The sequence below is a fragment of the Genypterus blacodes genome, unplaced genomic scaffold (genome assembly GCF_046128005.1).
Source record: "Genypterus blacodes isolate CSIRO-AG114 ecotype Tasmania unplaced genomic scaffold, CSIRO-AGI_Gbla_v1 ptg000011l_1, whole genome shotgun sequence".
Taxonomy (NCBI): Eukaryota; Metazoa; Chordata; class Actinopteri; order Ophidiiformes; family Ophidiidae; genus Genypterus; species Genypterus blacodes.
This window is the reverse complement of record NW_027466825.1, coordinates 2121391-2139318: the sequence shown is the minus strand read 5'-3', so window position 1 is coordinate 2139318 and position 17928 is coordinate 2121391. Positions and strand designations below refer to the sequence as shown.

At 42.6% G+C, this 17928-nt stretch overlaps 2 protein-coding genes across 2 annotated transcripts; both read left to right on the top strand.

Annotated features, from left to right (window-relative positions):
- Positions 1 to 3044: 3044 nt before the first annotated feature.
- LOC143009653 (uncharacterized) lies at positions 3045 to 4625 on the top strand. Its single transcript, XM_076161711.1, has 4 exons — positions 3045 to 3161; positions 3260 to 3341; positions 3428 to 4245; positions 4438 to 4625. Exons 2-3 carry the CDS (start codon positions 3263 to 3265, stop codon positions 4216 to 4218), a joined length of 870 nt encoding a protein of 289 aa, XP_076017826.1. The 5' UTR covers positions 3045 to 3161; positions 3260 to 3262; the 3' UTR covers positions 4219 to 4245; positions 4438 to 4625.
- A 7984-nt stretch (positions 4626 to 12609) lies between these two features.
- On the top strand, positions 12610 to 14259 carry LOC143007838 (uncharacterized). Its single transcript, XM_076159321.1, has 4 exons — positions 12610 to 12726; positions 12825 to 12906; positions 12993 to 13879; positions 14072 to 14259. Exons 2-3 carry the CDS (start codon positions 12828 to 12830, stop codon positions 13850 to 13852), a joined length of 939 nt encoding a protein of 312 aa, XP_076015436.1. The 5' UTR covers positions 12610 to 12726; positions 12825 to 12827; the 3' UTR covers positions 13853 to 13879; positions 14072 to 14259.
- The last annotated feature ends 3669 nt before the right edge of the window (positions 14260 to 17928 follow it).

Below are 17928 nucleotides of genomic sequence, written 5' to 3'. Positions count from 1 at the left end.
AGATTCCTGGTGTTTCTGTGGAAACTCAGGGGAAATTAGTTTGGCTACAATCTTATCTAATAAATAGAAGCTAAAGTGAATTTGTCTTTTAGAGTGGCATGGTGGCTCATTGGCTACAAGCAAGAAGGTCCAGAGTTCAATTCCCACCCAGGCCATATCTTTTCTGTGTGGAGTTTGCATGTTATCCCTGTGCTTGCGTGGCTTTCCAATCCTCTGGGTGCTCCGGTTTCCTCCCACCCCCAAAGACATACATCCTAGGGGAATTGCAAACTCTAAATTGTCTGTAGACGTGAATAGGAGTGTGTTTGAGCTGTCTCTGTGTATTTGCCCTGCCACTTGCCCAGTGACCATTGGGATAGCCTCCAAGACCCTAGAAGGATAAGGGCGTATAGAGAATGGATGGATATATTAGCCCTGTGACAGCGTTACTAGACCTGTTACAGCAGAAATATATCATCTTGAAGGAACAAAACATCCACATAACTGATTTAATTACAACATCATTTCCCCCTGGATGGACACAGTTCAAAATGTTTGCTGGTCACAAAACAACACCAAATCCTCCCAGCATCCTGACACTTCTCTGTACACATGCTGTGCTGGCCGCAGTTACATTGGAAATGTAAAAATGCTATCAGGTAAACGTTGTGGTAAACTGTTTATCTCTCCCACTGAGCCAGCATCTTACTTGAATAACTTGTTCCTCCTTCAAGAAACCCCCAAAGAGTTTTGTACTGCTTGCTCTTGCTAATATAGCCCAGAGGGTTGACTTAAGTAACCGAAATGCATCATACGAAATCCTGATCACATCCATTTTTACGTGAACCCTAAGTATAAATGAGAGAGAGAGAGAGGTATAATTGTTACATGTTACAATTTGTCCAATCAGTTGTTTGGGCATCGCCGTGATGTAGATTTCCCTTCTTATTTACCTACTGTACATATTGGGTGCGCTAAGTTGCCTAAACTAAGGCATCTTTCAGTGATGGAGCTGAAGATCAGAACAGAGCAGATGTGCTTAGAAAGGTTATAATGTTATAGAAGCACTCTACATGGCAAGCTGTGGAGGGATCGTCTTCTGTTTGTTGCCAATGTCACTGCAGGTCTCAGCACAGTCAGAGCTGGAGCAGGTGCGGTAGAAGACAAACATCAGATGACAAAAAATTACAATTCTGGCCTTCAGGGCTTCCTGAATAAGTTACAGAGCGTGTTTATGTAAGTGTGTGCTCTCATCTTGTTGACAAAAGGCTTGACTGATTGTTTAATACACTTTGTACAAGCTGTGAAGAGCTGAAAATATGTTTCTGTATCAGCTGAAGAAAAATAAGGCTGACAGGGAATAAATCTGTATTTATCTTCATCATTGTCATCGTCATACACATCATGAACAATGTGACTCATGCATTGGATCATACGAGAATCATGTGAGCAACATGGACTGCGATATACCCAATGACAGCTAAGCTATGAAGTAAAAGTAGTAGAAGAAGTGACATTACCCAGTAGTAGCAACTATGAAAGAAGTACATTGACCTTATATTTCTTTTGTATGTCCCATCCATCTCCCCCTCCCTTCCCTCTGGTCACACCAAACATGAGCACGTCTGTGTAAGTATGGACACATGGATCAGGCCTTGTAGCACTTCTGCCTGGGACACGTGTAGATGTCAGATTGGGAATCGAAGTTTCTTGAACTCTGTGACACGGCCACGCCTCCCAAAGAATGCGTCAATCTGTCCCAAAGGCAGATCCACGTCCACAGCCGCTGCCCATGCTGGCGTTACGGCAGGAATTGCGACATCTGTGTTGAGGACATGAATACAGCTACCAGACAAATATGGTTTTTACATGCCTGAATTAACTGATTAACAATTACATAATAAGTGTAAGAGCCAAATATACATAAGGTTCATATTATTCTGAAATGTATAATTTAGTGGTGTATAAATGTGACATCATAGTTACTGTTATTTTTTTAAACTTTCCAGCCTGATTCCCTGAGAAGTGACACGTCTATGCTGAGGAGCCACTACACTAGGTATGATGAGAGGCATCAGTCAATATTTGTAGGGAGGATATGAGATATATTATATGTTATGATATAACCGGAGGATTGCCAGTTCGAGTCCTGTATGGACCAAGAAAGTGGACTGGCAGCTGAGGAGTTTGCCAGTTTGGTGCCCTTGAGCAAGGCACCAAACCCCTAAAACTGCTCCATGGCTGCCCTGCGCTGACCCCTCTGTCAAAAGCGCGTGTGTGTAAGAGGGGCAAGCAAGACAAATTTCAGATTAACTGAATAAAGGTCCTATTCTATTCTATTCTATTCTATTCTATTCCATGAGCCTGACAACATGTTTGCATCTGACATAACAATGGGCGTTCAGTTATGAGACATTTTGTAGATTCTTTTATACAGAGAGGGTAAGAAAAAAAAAAAGAAAACATAAACAAACAAAAAAAAACAATAACAAGAACATGGATATGGGATACATGTGTGAATTAGGTAAACATGTAAACAAAGTAGTGGGGGGGTAAACACAGCCAGTAATGACGACATGACATGATAATTTAGCCCTGGAATTACAGATGACCTCACTTTTGCAGAATGATATGACATCAATCAACCATCGATGGAAGTAAAAAAAAGAACCCAATAATCAAAGCTAGCGTTTTAATGGGCATTTCACAGAGGCAACAGTAAAGGTAAGGATGGCCTGTAGAGTCAGATCTCTCTTCTGGTGTCTCCATGAATTAGTTTTTAAGATCGAGGTAAACAAATACAGTATGTGTATATTAATGTGAGTGTAAATGTATTTATATTAACACAGATGAGGAACACATCAGGGCAGTGGGGAAATCATGCTTGGGATGAGGTCCTTAAAACATTTTGTGCAAGTAATATTCAATAGCACTGGATGGAAAACTGGAACATCTAACAGGCTGTGTGTCACACGGCCTGCAGCATTGTTTGTTAAACTACTTACTTACTTACTAGACAAGTGGCAACTTTTCATTGGATGAGGTGTGGTCTGCAACACCTGTGTCACCACATGCAACTGGGATGCGAGTATATATACTCCAGGGAATACGTTTCAAAGTCACAATATCCTTTCTCCAGTTGAAACCTATCAGCGTTGGTGAGCTTCACTACAAAATCAAAAGTGAGTATAGCACCTTGGTGCGAGAGCAGGGAACTATTTCATCAAAGACATTTTTAGAGTTTTGGGTTTATTCAATAACCTTTTATATTTCATTGCAGAAAATGAAGTTCCAGATTGTATTCCTTCTGTTCGCTGCTCTGGCAGTGATCAATGCAGCACCTGCAAAAGAAGATGCCAAAGGTAATGGGAAAGCTTGTGCTTTGAGCAGAGGTCTATTAAAAGAATGAAACTGCCCTATGTGTAATAACATGTTTTTCTATCTGAAGCCGCACCAGCTCAAGCCATGCCCGATAAATTGGCTGCACCAGCACAACCTGCAGAATCAAAGATCGAGGCACCAGCTGCAGAACAGACAGAGGTTGTGAGTGTAGCAGACAAGCCCGAAGAGGCCGAGAAGCCCAAAGAGGGTGAGATGCCCAAAGAGGGTGAGATGCCCGAAGAGGGTGAGATGCCCGAAGAAGGTGAGATGCCCGAAGAGGGTGAGATGCCCGAAGAAGGTGAGATGCCAGAAGAGGGTGAGATGCCCGAAGAGGGTGAGATGCCCGAAGAAGGTGAGATGCCCGAAGAGGGTGAGATGCCCGAAGAGGGTGAGATGCCCGAAGAAGGTGAGATGCCCGAAGAAGATGAGGCTGAGCTGGATGAGGCTGAGCTGGATGAGGAGCCCGAAGAGGATGAGGCTGAGCTGGATGAGGAACCCGAAGAGGATGAGGCTGAGCTGGATGAGGAGCCCGAAGAGGATGAGGCTGAGCTGGATGAGGAGCCCGAAGAGGATGAGGCTGAGCTGGATGAGGAGCCCGAAGGGGATGAGGCTGAGCTGGATGAGGAGCCCAAAGAGGATGAGGCTAAGCTGGATGAGGAGCCCGAAGAGGATGAGGCTGAGCTGGATGAGGAGCCCGAAGAGGATGAGGCTGAGCTGGATGAGGAGCCCAAAGAGGATGAGGCTAAGCTGGATGAGGAGCCCAAAGAGGATGAGGCTAAGCTGGATGAGGAGCCCAAAGAGGATGAGGCTAAGCTGGCTGAGGAGCCCAAAGAGGATGAGGCTGAGAACCAGGAATAGGTGGAGACGGCTGAAGACATTCTGCTTGTAAGTCATACACATGCTGAACACTCATATAGTGCGAGTTAATGCAGGTTATCAAGACAAAACAGTAATGAAAAAGACAGAAGTATTATTATTTGAATGCATTATCAGTCTTTGATTCTTTGTGTCTGAGCAGTCAGATTAGGAAACTTTCAAGTGTTAACACATTTCTCTATCTGCACGACGCCTCCACAGCTCCCCAAGCGGCTCCAAGCATGAAACCATGGCGGCTCTCCTTCATCATCATCATCATCAAAATCATCCCAGTAATATTAGTAACCAGTAGAGACAATGTCTATAGACATAAAGTTGACTTGACTTGATATCTCTATGATCATGAGATCATACAAAAGTCTTAAATAAAACAGCTTGCCTAAAATTAAGATGTTTTGTGTGTTCATGAGCTGCATATTGAATATAATATAACAGGTGATCCTAAAACTGTTGGGGGCTTTGTAAGATAAACAGCTATTTTCTACTCTGGAAGATCAATATTTAATTTGTGTGGGACTGCAATAACAATGACGATTGGTTTGTTCTCAGAGAATCAATACAAATATGGGATTTTGGGGGGTCAGAGGTCACTGCAGGAGCAGAGCCAGCGGTGGCACCGAGTGACCTTTTTGGGGGGTTGTCTTCAGCTACAGAGAAACACCAGGTGTCAAAGGTCACAGCCAAGATATAAGAACAATATCTGGGGCTTGTGTGCGGAATCTCAACAACTTCTTTCAGCTCGGAGTGATGCAGAGAAACAGACACATTTTCACATTTTACTTAGTATTTATGGGCATTTTGTTTCCCTTTAGCAAAGACAAAGACAGTGCTTGAGTGCTTGAGCTATAATCCCTATTCATTAAAATTTTACTCTGGGTTTCACAAGTAGCTTTAGTACTGACTGAAGCTACTTGTGAAACCCAGAGTAAATTTTTAATTACAGCTGTTTAACACAACAATGGTAATTATATCCCCACATAGTTTTTGTTTCAGTCACCCATTTTGTTTCTGCGTTTAGTTTTTGATTTGATGGTTTCATTGCTTCATTGATGAAAGCCTGTGATTGTTTGTATATTACAGTCAGTCATGGTGTACAGGCACTGTCAAACCTGCTTCAGAGTAAGAGCATAAACTGGCTGCATATATGCCTGGAAATACCTTGGTGGAGGGTGACCTAATTCTAATGATGAAAGTCTGGTGACATGAGACTGACTCATTCATGATACAGGATCTTGGTCAAACAGACAAACACAAGTGAACACATAAAACTCCTTGGCAGATGTAAAAACGAGGCCAATGAAGTTAATGCAGAGGCAAAGACTGAGAGGGAACGAGCCAAATCTGGGGAGCCACAGGCTGATGGTGAGTTCCACGAGGAGGAAGAAGGCGGGAGAGTGACATTGCTGAAGACGAGGAGCCTGGGAGCAGTGGTCAAAGTCTTAGACACTATTGGGAAAGCGGACAATTTGCCTGTACAGAACATCAAGAGATAATCTATTTAGGGACAAATACAATCTATATTAAGAAAAATGTTGAAGTGAAAAGCCATGTGTTTGTTAACCCGAGCTGTACACACTAATATAATAACATTGTGTACTTTTACACAAATGATAAAAGAGCTAGACAGCTGTCTCCATCTCTTTTCTACTTGCTTGCTCTGTTGCTCTCTCAAGCGTTCCTTATAAACTAGGCTGTCAAAGATGGAAAGCTCTAAAATCAACATTTGACAAGTGGCCAGACACGAAAGACGGCACATTTGACAGAAACAACATGTTTTCTAGGATGGCTGCTGTTGCATAATAGTAAAAATGAACTGAATGTGGCTGTTCCCTATTGGCTGTTGAAGTGATGATGTCATGCACCTTGTGGGAAAAATTGGGTTGTGGTGCTGGAGGCTCAAAAAGTAAACTCCTGGTACACTTAGCTTACACTTGGAATAAAACTTGAAAATATGTACTATGACCACAAACTGCGTCTTTTGTTTCTACTGCCAAAGTTCTAACAAATAGGAAATCGGGATACCCAGCCATCTACTGCTACTCGATGGCGAAAGAAAAGGATAATAGGGCATTGTTAACTTTTATATAATTCTACTTCACATAATGAAAATGCCTCATGGAGGAATATGTGTCATTGTGCTACTTTGTTGTCATTCGTGTGTGCTTATCTGGAAACTCCGATATTTACGACTGCACTTGAAGGCAGCAGTGCTATAGGGTCAGGGAGCATCTTTTTTCAGTCTACATTCCCCAAAAGTTTATATAATATATATATTTAGTATTTATTTTAAGGTTAGTTTTAGAGCTGTAGCCCGGACTTAGAACTCGAGGACCATATTTATAAAAACCGCGCTAGATAAACGACATTTCTGTGTCGAATGCAGGTCGGGAAAGTCCTTCGAGATGCTCCCTAAGCGGTCACTCTGGGGCAGGGGTGTCCAAACTTTTTTCACTGAGGGCCACATACAGAAAAATATATTAAGGTCTGGGCCACTCACCAGAGATTAAGTATATCGCCTCACCTTTACAGTATTAAAGTTAGCAAAATCAATCCAATGTAGGTTAATTACGCTTGATGGTTGAATATGGTTAAAGAAATAAAACAGCCTACATCAGAATTTTCCATTAATTGGTTTTCATTTATTTTGTAACAGAAAGGGTTGGCAGCACATTCTCAAAACAGCAGCCTCATAGCTTCTTAGTCCGGATGGTGATCCCCCTTCACAGCCCTGTATAAAGAGGGGAAAAAAAGGGGAAAGGGGAGAGAGATATTTAAGCTTATTATGCAAATAATTGATTAGGCTTGTTAACACATCAATGTTTGTAAGGAAACTTACAAACATCAACTTTAATTGACTGAACTTTATTAATGAATTTATTGAATACTTAAATAAGTAATTGGGCTTGTTTACACATGAATACTGTGTAATATGTATTTAACTCACCTGTAATGGGAACAGCGTAGCACTTAGTGGGAGCAGTGAACTTGCAAAATCTTGGAAGCGCTGACTGAATCTCTCGCACCTTGGCGCACACCATCGTTGCCATTCCGTTGCGCTCGCCTGTCATTGCTGGGGCCCCATCCGTTGTAACTCCACACCGCGTATCCCATTTAAGTCCCATCTTGTCAATTACATCTGACACAGCTTCAAAAATGTCCCTACCGGTTGTTGTGCCCTTTAGACTCCTAAGATCAAGCAGCTTCCTCAATAACGCAAAAATTATCGTCAACTCCCCGCAAAAAAATTAACAGCTGTGCGGTGTCTGTGGCATCTGTGCTCTCATCACATGCAACCGAGTAAAAATCAAAAGCACAAGCTTTATCTGACAAAGGTTTGCCGTGTCGGCCAATGAGTTGAGCTACTTTGTAGCTAGCTATTGTAGCATTTGGTTGTGTTTTATTAGCCCGGAAAAATACTGTTGTTGAGCTAGCAGGCTAGAGGCCTTGATTGACCTTCTCTTCTCGCTCGGCACCAGTGTAGGCCGTGTAGGTCGAATGTTTAGTATTGTAGTGTCGTCATACATTATACTCTTTCATCACGGCAACAGTTTCATTGCAAATCAAACAGATGCACTTCCCCTTGACCTCTATGAAGAAATATTCATTCTTCCACCGTGTCTGAAATTTTCTGCACTCACTTGCTATATTGCGTTTCTTTGGCTCTGCCATTAGTCAGGGGGCCAATCCTGAAAAGGAATTCCGTTAAGACTTTTGCAGACACGTTTTTGTACAAGCTGTCAACCTATTTTTTTAGTTAGAAGACAACCATAGGTAAGATATTAGGGTGGTTGTCATGCTGAATTTTTGCTGAAAGAGAACCAGTTTTCATAGTGAATATCAGCTTGGAAACATAACATAGTATCCCAAAACCTCTATAAATCAGTACCCCTATCTATGGGAATGAGTCATGCCAAGTTTAAAGCTTGTAGGGAGAGATAGTGCAAAGCTGCACAAGTTATAATACTTAAATGTCCAGGCGAAAATGTAGAACTCTAGATGGTGGTCTATGCTATTTGACTTCATTAATGTACCAGGCTATAACACAAAATATATTTAATTGACATATCACTATAGTTATTAATTCCATCCTAATATAACTGCTCTCTCACTTGTCTAGGGTTAGGGGTTAGTAACTAGTTGGTACTTAAAACTATGTAATAGTTATATGGCAAGGTATTTTTTTCCCCATCCAAGCAGTGGCACTCAGGTAGGCAGCCAACAGGACCATGTCTGAGTCCTGGTCAGGGACACGAAAGAAGAGTTTACTGTTCTGATACTGCATACCTTAGCAATACAAAACATGCATTATACTCCAAAGGGCACAATATAAATCTAATCTACAAAACAGGAAAAACAATATCATGCCAAATAATCTGAAACAATACAGTTGCATATAATGTGGCAACACTCAATAATAATGATGTGAGTACCGGAGTATTCTTGCACCAAGCTGCACAGGCACACCCACATGCCCCACTGCAAAATATTCCACTTTTCCACATCGACACAGCCTGGTACTGCACTGACTTCCACTTTCCTTGCATCCACAGCTCCAAGCATCCGGCCTGTACAGGTTCTTGGTTAAAAGCTTGGGGGACAAGCGTTCCATCCTTCATGAGCCAACCACAACTGGTCGGTGAGGGCAACTGTGGATGGGTCACTAGTGACCGTTTCCAAACCTTTGTTTGATAATCAGCCCGCATGAGGTGCAGAGACAAGGCATCCTGAGTTGGTGGGAAAGTGTCCACATTGGCTTTCACTCTCCTAAACAGGGCACAGGGAACTTCATACATTGAAGTGCTGGTCGTTTTTGGATCATAAAGTTTTGCAGACAAACTGTTCTGCTGAGGATAGAATAGCTGGGATTGGTACTTCATCCTCACCAAAGTTGTGGAGAAGATGAGGGCACTGCTGGAACACTTTCCACGCCGTCCTATTTCCTATTCCAGTGAACTGACTGGTAGTGTCACATACAGTGATGGCATGAAATGCCAACAGACCCTTCAGAATCTCATTTGACATTGTAATATCATGCACTTTAATGTAGTGTGGTTTCTTGGCAGTTCCTGCTTTCATCCAAATTTCTGGGCTCAGCAGGTGTGCAAACACAAGAAGCAACAACAGTACATCTGTGTCTCTGCACTGAATGATGAGGCTCTCATACCCTTTGGTTGTGGCATCAACAGCATGTAGCAATATGTGGGTATCTGCTTCTTCGTGGGCAGCCCGTAGGTGGGAAACATCAATCCCAGCTGACGATGCCACTTTTTCAGCAGTCTCATTTTGAGTGATGCCTACCAATCCTCCAGCAACCTTTCCGGTTTTGTTGATGTGCTGAAGGCAAAGATCAAAAGGCACCTCGTTGAAGCTGTGTTTGGCCACCATCTAGGAAGCCCTGGTAGACCTGCGGTGCTGTCTGTGCCAGATGTTCCATGTCTGCTGTGAATACAGCACCCCATCTTGTGCAGTGGGTGTGATCATATGCAGCAAACCAGGGAATCATGCTCTTGAAGGCCGACATGTAAAGCTTCCAGTCACCACATCTCAGTGCCCTTGTGAATGCCAGGAGAAGAAACACAAGGTCCATGTATTGTCGCCAGAAGGTAAATGTCGGTTTGTCTTCATTAGCCTTGTCAAACTCAGCAAAGAGATCCTGAACCTCTCCAACTTTCAAACAAGATCTTCACAGCATGCTGCAGCTGCCTCAATTTCTCCACATCGTATGTGTCCTGAGAGTGCATCTGCCAACTCAAAGCAACTTTTGTCTATTGTGCTATCATTGTCATCCACCCATTGCAGACAGGTTGGCCACAATATTCTCCAAAGTGCTTTAAAGGCAAGTTTGTGTGCACGGGCTACACAATACCATCCCTTTCCCTTTATGATGTTTTCAGCTGTGTTCTTTCCGAACACACCACTTTCCTCAAGAATGTCCCTCAGTCCAGAATCAGCAAGATGCTGGCCAATGAACTTTGAAAAGTTAATCTGCACATGAAGGCCACCCAAGAGAATAATAATATCCACACCCTCTTTTTGGTGGTGCCACTGAAGCATCTTTGCTTTGCAGTAGAGCTGCTCATCAAAGGTAATGATTGTGTACCTTTGGCCCAGTTTTGTATTAATAGTCATTTAGTGGCAGTTCTTTAACACTGTCCAAATTGTGTCATAGTCATGTGCTGGAGAATTTATGATAGACATCATTCCAGCTACTGTTTTTGGGTGATCTGATTTTGACAAGGTGGTTGAAGCCACTCCAAGATGGAACAACCTGATCATCTGTCTTCTGTAGTCTGCATATAATCCAGGCAATATCTTGGGTCTTTGATTGTTTAGTAAATTGTGTGTCTGAATAAATTGGGTTGACACCTACTGTGATCATCTTCTTCACTGGATCTGCTGCCTTATGCCAAATCACAGCTGTGCTGACATAACAGTGCACCTTGTGTTGTGATACTCTTGTGGTATTTATTGATTATTATTTTTTAAAGATCATACTTACACGTAACGTGGATTATATTGCACATTTGCCCAAAATTACAGGAGGTAACATGGAAGAAAGAGGAAGCACTTTTTTTTACCACTTTTAAGAGTATAGTGCTAATGGACAAAAAAAAACATTTTCTAAGCTGACAACCTGGCTAGAGCATATGTTAAGGGGTTAAATATTAATACTGGATAGGTTCTATGCTTGTACCAAAAAGTGTCCGACAAAGTTTTTAGATCAGTTTGGCACCCTGACTACATTTTTGGTCACTCGTTGCAAAGTGTTTATTTGGTTTTCTTGAGTGGTGGTGTTGTGTTGCGTGTGGTTTTGTGCCTTGTTGAAGACAGTAGCTCCATCTAGTGTTAAAACTAAGAAATACTATACAGTCAAGTGCAAGTTTCATGTGCGGGCCAAATTTCATTATATTTTTAGAATTTGCTACGGGCCAATTAGAAATGGATCACAGCCGCAGTTGGCCCGCGGGCCGTAGTTTGGCCACCCCTGCTCTAGGGAGACAGTGCGCATGCGCGAAGCATCCCTCCACCCGTGAATGCTGAGAGCCGCAGCGGAGCAGCTGCTGATGCGGAGGAAAAGATCTCTGCTGCGTTTTCAACCAGATCTTAACTTTCACACGCGGTGCTGCGGGTCATCACACCACTCTCCTCAGCCTGTGTTGGTGGGGTGAGGCGGGGGAGGGGGGTTACCTCGAAGAGAAGGAAGAAGGAGTAGGAAGAGGAGTGGAGGTGGGGACGGGGGCAGTCTTCATCAATAGCAGGTTGCCTTTGATGATCCAGTTCAAACTAGTTCTGCTCGGATCTGCATCCTGCCTCCACACTGCGCATCCACACATTTAGGTCCACATTTTAATTCTGCTCTGTTTCTTCACACGAAGGAAAAATACTTATTAACAATATTCCGTCTCTAGTGTGCCGGTGGTGTTTAATAGGGAGACTACAGAGTGAGTCAGTAACAAGGGGTGCTTTGTATGAGTCTCACACTTTGTTTGTGATGGACGAATAACCACAATTTCACCATCATCATCATCATCATCTTCATCACCCCCGCCCCACCTCACTGCACTAGGATGCAAGATAAATTTCAGATTGCCGTGTTTGCATGGTGACGTGTTTGCATGTGGGATTTAACCGAATAAAGTTCCTATTCTATTCTATTCTATTCTATTCTATTCTATTCCATGAGCCTGACAACATGTTTGCATCTGACATAACAATGGGCGTTCAGTTATGAGACATTTTGTAGATTCTTTTATACAGAGAGGGTAAGAAAAAAAGAAAAACAAAACAAAAAACCCCAATAACAAGAACATGGATATGGGATACATGTGTGAATTAGGTAAACATGTAAACAAAGTAGTGGGGGGGCAAGAGCACAGCCAGTTATGATGACATGACATGACAATTTAACCCTGGAATTACAGATGACCTCACTTTTGTAGAATGATATGACATCAATCAACCTTTGTTGGAAGTAAAAAAAAGAACACAATAATCAAAGCTAGGCGTTTTAATGGGCATTTCACAGAGGCAACAGCTGGCCTGTAGAGTCAGATCTCTCTTCTGGTGTCTCCATGAATTAGTTTTTAAGAGCGTAGGTAAACAAATACAGTATGTGTATATTAATGTGAGAGTGTAAATGTATTTATATTAACACAGATGAGGAACACAACAGGGCAGTGGGGAAATCATGCTTGGGATGAGGTCCTTAAAACATTTTGTGCAAGTAATATTCAATAGCACTGGATGGAAAACTGGAACATCTAACAGGCTGTGTGTCACACGGCCTGCAGCATTGTTTGTTAAACTACTTACTTACTTACTAGACAAGTGGCAACTTTTCATTGGATGAGGTGTGGTCTGCAACACCTGTGTCACCACATGCAACTGGGATGCGAGTATATATACTCCAGGGAATACGTTTCAAAGTCACAATATCCTTTCTCCAGTTGAAACCTATCAGCGTTGGTGAGCTTCACTACAAAATCAAAAGTGAGTATAGCACCTTAGTGCGAGAGCAGGGAACTATTTCATCAAAGACATTTTTAGAGTTTTGGGTTTATTCAATAACCTTTTATATTTCATTGCAGAAAATGAAGTTCCAGATTGTATTCCTTCTGTTCGCTGCTCTGGCAGTGATCAATGCAGCACCTGCAAAAGAAGATGCCAAAGGTAATGGGAAAGCTTGTGCTTTGAGCAGAGGTCTATTAAATGAATGAAACTGCCCTATGTGTAATAACATGTTTTTCTATCTGAAGCCGCACCAGCTCAAGCCATGCCCGATAAATTGGCTGCACCAGCACAACCTGCAGAATCAAAGATCGAGGCACCAGCTGCAGAAAAGACAGAGGTTGTGAGTGTAGCAGACAAGCCCGAAGAGGCCGAGAAGCCCAAAGAGGACAAGAAGCCCGAAGAGGTCGAGATGCCCGAAGAGGGTGAGATGCCCAAAGAGGGTGAGATGCCCGAAGAGGGTGAGATGCCCGAAGAAGGTGAGATGCCCGAAGAGGGTGAGATGCCCGAAGAAGGTGAGATGCCAGAAGAGGGTGAGATGCCCGAAGAGGGTGAGATGCCCGAAGAAGGTGAGATGCCCGAAGAGGGTGAGATGCCCGAAGAGGGTGAGATGCCCGAAGAAGGTGAGATGCCCGAAGAAGATGAGGCTGAGCTGGATGAGGCTGAGCTGGATGAGGAGCCCGAAGAGGATGAGGCTGAGCTGGATGAGGAACCCGAAGAGGATGAGGCTGAGCTGGATGAGGAGCCCGAAGAGGATGAGGCTGAGCTGGATGAGGAGCCCGAAGAGGATGAGGCTGAGCTGGATGAGGAGCCCGAAGAGGATGAGGCTGAGCTGGATGAGGAGCCCGAAGAGGATGAGGCTGAGCTGGATGAGGAGCCCAAAGAGGATGAGGCTAAGCTGGATGAGGAGCCCAAAGAGGATGAGGCTGAGCTGGATGAGGAGCCCGAAGAGGATGAGGCTGAGCTGGATGAGGAGCCCAAAGAGGATGAGGCTGAGCTGGATGAGGAGCCCAAAGAGGATGAGGCTAAACTGGATGAGGAGCCCAAAGAGGATGAGGCTAAGCTGGCTGAGGAGCCCAAAGAGGATGAAGCTGAGAACCAGGAATAGGTGGAGACGGCTGAAGACATTCTGCTTGTAAGTCATTCACATGCTGAACACTCATATAGTGCGAGTTAATGCAGGTTATCAAGACAAAACAGTAATGAAAAAGACAGAAGTATTATTATTTGAATGCATTATCAGTCTTTGATTCTTTGTGTCTGAGCAGTCAGATTAGGAAACTTTCAAGTGTTAACACATTTCTCTATCTGCACGACGCCTCCACAGCTCCCCAAGCGGCTCCAAGCATGAAACCATGGCGGCTCTCCTTCATCATCATCATCATCAAAATCATCCCAGTAATATTAGTAACCAGTAGAGACAATGTCTATAGACATAAAGTTGACTTGACTTGATATCTCTATGATCATGAGATCATACAAAAGTCTTAAATAAAACAGCTTGCCTAAAATTAAGATGTTTTGTGTGTTCATGAGCTGCATATTGAATATAATATAACAGGTGATCCTAAAACTGTTGGGGGCTTTGTAAGATAAACAGCTATTTTCTACTCTGGAAGATCAATATTTAATTTGTGTGGGACTGCAATAACAATGACGATTGGTTTGTTCTCAGAGAATCAATACAAATATGGGATTTTGGGGGGTCAGAGGTCACTGCAGGAGCAGAGCCAGCGGTGGCACCGAGTGACCTTTTTGGGGGGTTGTCTTCAGCTACAGAGAAACACCAGGTGTCAAAGGTCACAGCCAAGATTATAAGAACAATATCTGGGGCTTGTGTGCGGAATCTCAACAACTTCTTTCAGCTCGGAGTGATGCAGAGAAACAGACACATTTTCACATTTTACTTAGTATTTATGGGCATTTGTTTCCCTTTAGCAAAGACAAAGACAGTGCTTGAGTGCTTGAGCTATAATCCCTATTCATTAAATTTTTACTCTGGGTTTCACAAGTAGCTTTAGTACTGACTGAAGCTACTTGTGAAACCCAGAGTAAATTTTTAATTACAGCTGTTTAACACAACAATGGTAATTATATCCCCACATAGTTTTTGTTTCAGTCACCCATTTTGTTTCTGCGTTTAGTTTTTGATTTGATGGTTTCATTGCTTCATTGATGAAAGCCTGTGATTGTTTGTATATTACAGTCAGTCATGGTGTACAGGCACTGTCAAACCTGCTTCAGAGTAAGAGCATAAACTGGCTGCATATATGCCTGGAAATACCTTGGTGGAGGGTGACCTAATTCTAATGATGAAAGTCTGGTGACATGAGACTGACTCATTCATGATACAGGATCTTGGTCAAACAGACAAACACAAGTGAACACATAAAACTCCTTGGCAGATGTAAAAACGAGGCCAATGAAGTTAATGCAGAGGCAAAGACTGAGAGGGAACGAGCCAAATCTGGGGAGCCACAGGCTGATGGTGAGTTCCACGAGGAGGAAGAAGGCGGGAGAGTGACATTGCTGAAGACGAGGAGCCTGGGAGCAGTGGTCAAAGTCTTAGACACTATTGGGAAAGCGGACAATTTGCCTGTACAGAACATCAAGAGATAATCTATTTAGGGACAAATACAATCTATATTAAGAAAAATGTTGAAGTGAAAAGCCATGTGTTTGTTAACCCGAGCTGTACACACTAATATAATAACATTGTGTACTTTTACACAAATGATAAAAGAGCTAGACAGCTGTCTCCATCTCTTTTCTACTTGCTTGCTCTGTTGCTCTCTCAAGCGTTCCTTATAAACTAGGCTGTCAAAGATGGAAAGCTCTAAAATCAACATTTGACAAGTGGCCAGACACGAAAGACGGCACATTTGACAGAAACAACATGTTTTCTAGGATGGCTGCTGTTGCATAATAGTAAAAATGAACTGAATGTGGCTGTTCCCTATTGGCTGTTGAAGTGATGATGTCATGCACCTTGTGGGAAAAATTGGGTTGTGGTGCTGGAGGCTCAAAAAGTAAACTCCTGGTACACTTAGCTTACACTTGGAATAAAACTTGAAAATATGTACTATGACCACAAACTGCGTCTTTTGTTTCTACTGCCAAAGTTCTAACAAATAGGAAATCGGGATACCCAGCCATCTACTGCTACTCGATGGCGAAAGAAAAGGATAATAGGGCATTGTTAACTTTTATATAATTCTACTTCACATAATGAAAATGCCTCATGGAGGAATATGTGTCATTGTGCTACTTTGTTGTCATTCGTGTGTGCTTATCTGGAAACTCCGATATTTACGACTGCACTTGAAGGCAGCAGTGCTATAGGGTCAGGGAGCATCTTTTTTCAGTCTACATTCCCCAAAAGTTTATATAATATATATATTTAGTATTTATTTTAAGGTTAGTTTTAGAGCTGTAGCCCGGACTTAGAACTCGAGGACCATATTTATAAAAACCGCGCTAGATAAACGACATTTCTGTGTCGAATGCAGGTCGGGAAAGTCCTTCGAGATGCTCCCTAAGCGGTCACTCTGGGGCAGGGGTGTCCAAACTTTTTTCACTGAGGGCCACATACAGAAAAATATATTAAGGTCTGGGCCACTCACCAGAGATTAAGTATATCGCCTCACCTTTACAGTATTAAAGTTAGCAAAATCAATCCAATGTAGGTTAATTACGCTTGATGGTTGAATATGGTTAAAGAAATAAAACAGCCTACATCAGAATTTTCCATTAATTGGTTTTCATTTATTTTGTAACAGAAAGGGTTGGCAGCACATTCTCAAAACAGCAGCCTCATAGCTTCTTAGTCCGGATGGTGATCCCCCTTCACAGCCCTGTATAAAGAGGGGAAAAAAAGGGGAAAGGGGAGAGAGATATTTAAGCTTATTATGCAAATAATTGATTAGGCTTGTTAACACATCAATGTTTGTAAGGAAACTTACAAACATCAACTTTAATTGACTGAACTTTATTAATGAATTTATTGAATACTTAAATAAGTAATTGGGCTTGTTTACACATGAATACTGTGTAATATGTATTTAACTCACCTGTAATGGGAACAGCGTAGCACTTAGTGGGAGCAGTGAACTTGCAAAATCTTGGAAGCGCTGACTGAATCTCTCGCACCTTGGCGCACACCATCGTTGCCATTCCGTTGCGCTCGCCTGTCATTGCTGGGGCCCCATCCGTTGTAACTCCACACCGCGTATCCCATTTAAGTCCCATCTTGTCAATTACATCTGACACAGCTTCAAAAATGTCCCTACCGGTTGTTGTGCCCTTTAGACTCCTAAGATCAAGCAGCTTCCTCAATAACGCAAAAATTATCGTCAACTCCCCGCAAAAAAATTAACAGCTGTGCGGTGTCTGTGGCATCTGTGCTCTCATCACATGCAACCGAGTAAAAATCAAAAGCACAAGCTTTATCTGACAAAGGTTTGCCGTGTCGGCCAATGAGTTGAGCTACTTTGTAGCTAGCTATTGTAGCATTTGGTTGTGTTTTATTAGCCCGGAAAAATACTGTTGTTGAGCTAGCAGGCTAGAGGCCTTGATTGACCTTCTCTTCTCGCTCGGCACCAGTGTAGGCCGTGTAGGTCGAATGTTTAGTATTGTAGTGTCGTCATACATTATACTCTTTCATCACGGCAACAGTTTCATTGCAAATCAAACAGATGCACTTCCCCTTGACCTCTATGAAGAAATATTCATTCTTCCACCGTGTCTGAAATTTTCTGCACTCACTTGCTATATTGCGTTTCTTTGGCTCTGCCATTAGTCAGGGGGCCAATCCTGAAAAGGAATTCCGTTAAGACTTTTGCAGACACGTTTTTGTACAAGCTGTCAACCTATTTTTTTAGTTAGAAGACAACCATAGGTAAGATATTAGGGTGGTTGTCATGCTGAATTTTTGCTGAAAGAGAACCAGTTTTCATAGTGAATATCAGCTTGGAAACATAACATAGTATCCCAAAACCTCTATAAATCAGTACCCCTATCTATGGGAATGAGTCATGCCAAGTTTAAAGCTTGTAGGGAGAGATAGTGCAAAGCTGCACAAGTTATAATACTTAAATGTCCAGGCGAAAATGTAGAACTCTAGATGGTGGTCTATGCTATTTGACTTCATTAATGTACCAGGCTATAACACAAAATATATTTAAT

Excerpts from the sequence above, each read along its gene's own strand:
- LOC143009653 (XM_076161711.1), top strand. The coding sequence starts at position 3,263 with ATGAAGTTCCAGATTGTATTCCTTCTGTTCGCTGCTCTGGCAGTGATC. Across the intron at positions 3,342-3,427 it reads TGCAAAAGAAGATGCCAAAG|CCGCACCAGCTCAAGCCATG; the intron begins GTAATGGGAAAG and ends TTCTATCTGAAG.
- LOC143007838 (XM_076159321.1), top strand. The coding sequence starts at position 12,828 with ATGAAGTTCCAGATTGTATTCCTTCTGTTCGCTGCTCTGGCAGTGATC. Across the intron at positions 12,907-12,992 it reads TGCAAAAGAAGATGCCAAAG|CCGCACCAGCTCAAGCCATG; the intron begins GTAATGGGAAAG and ends TTCTATCTGAAG.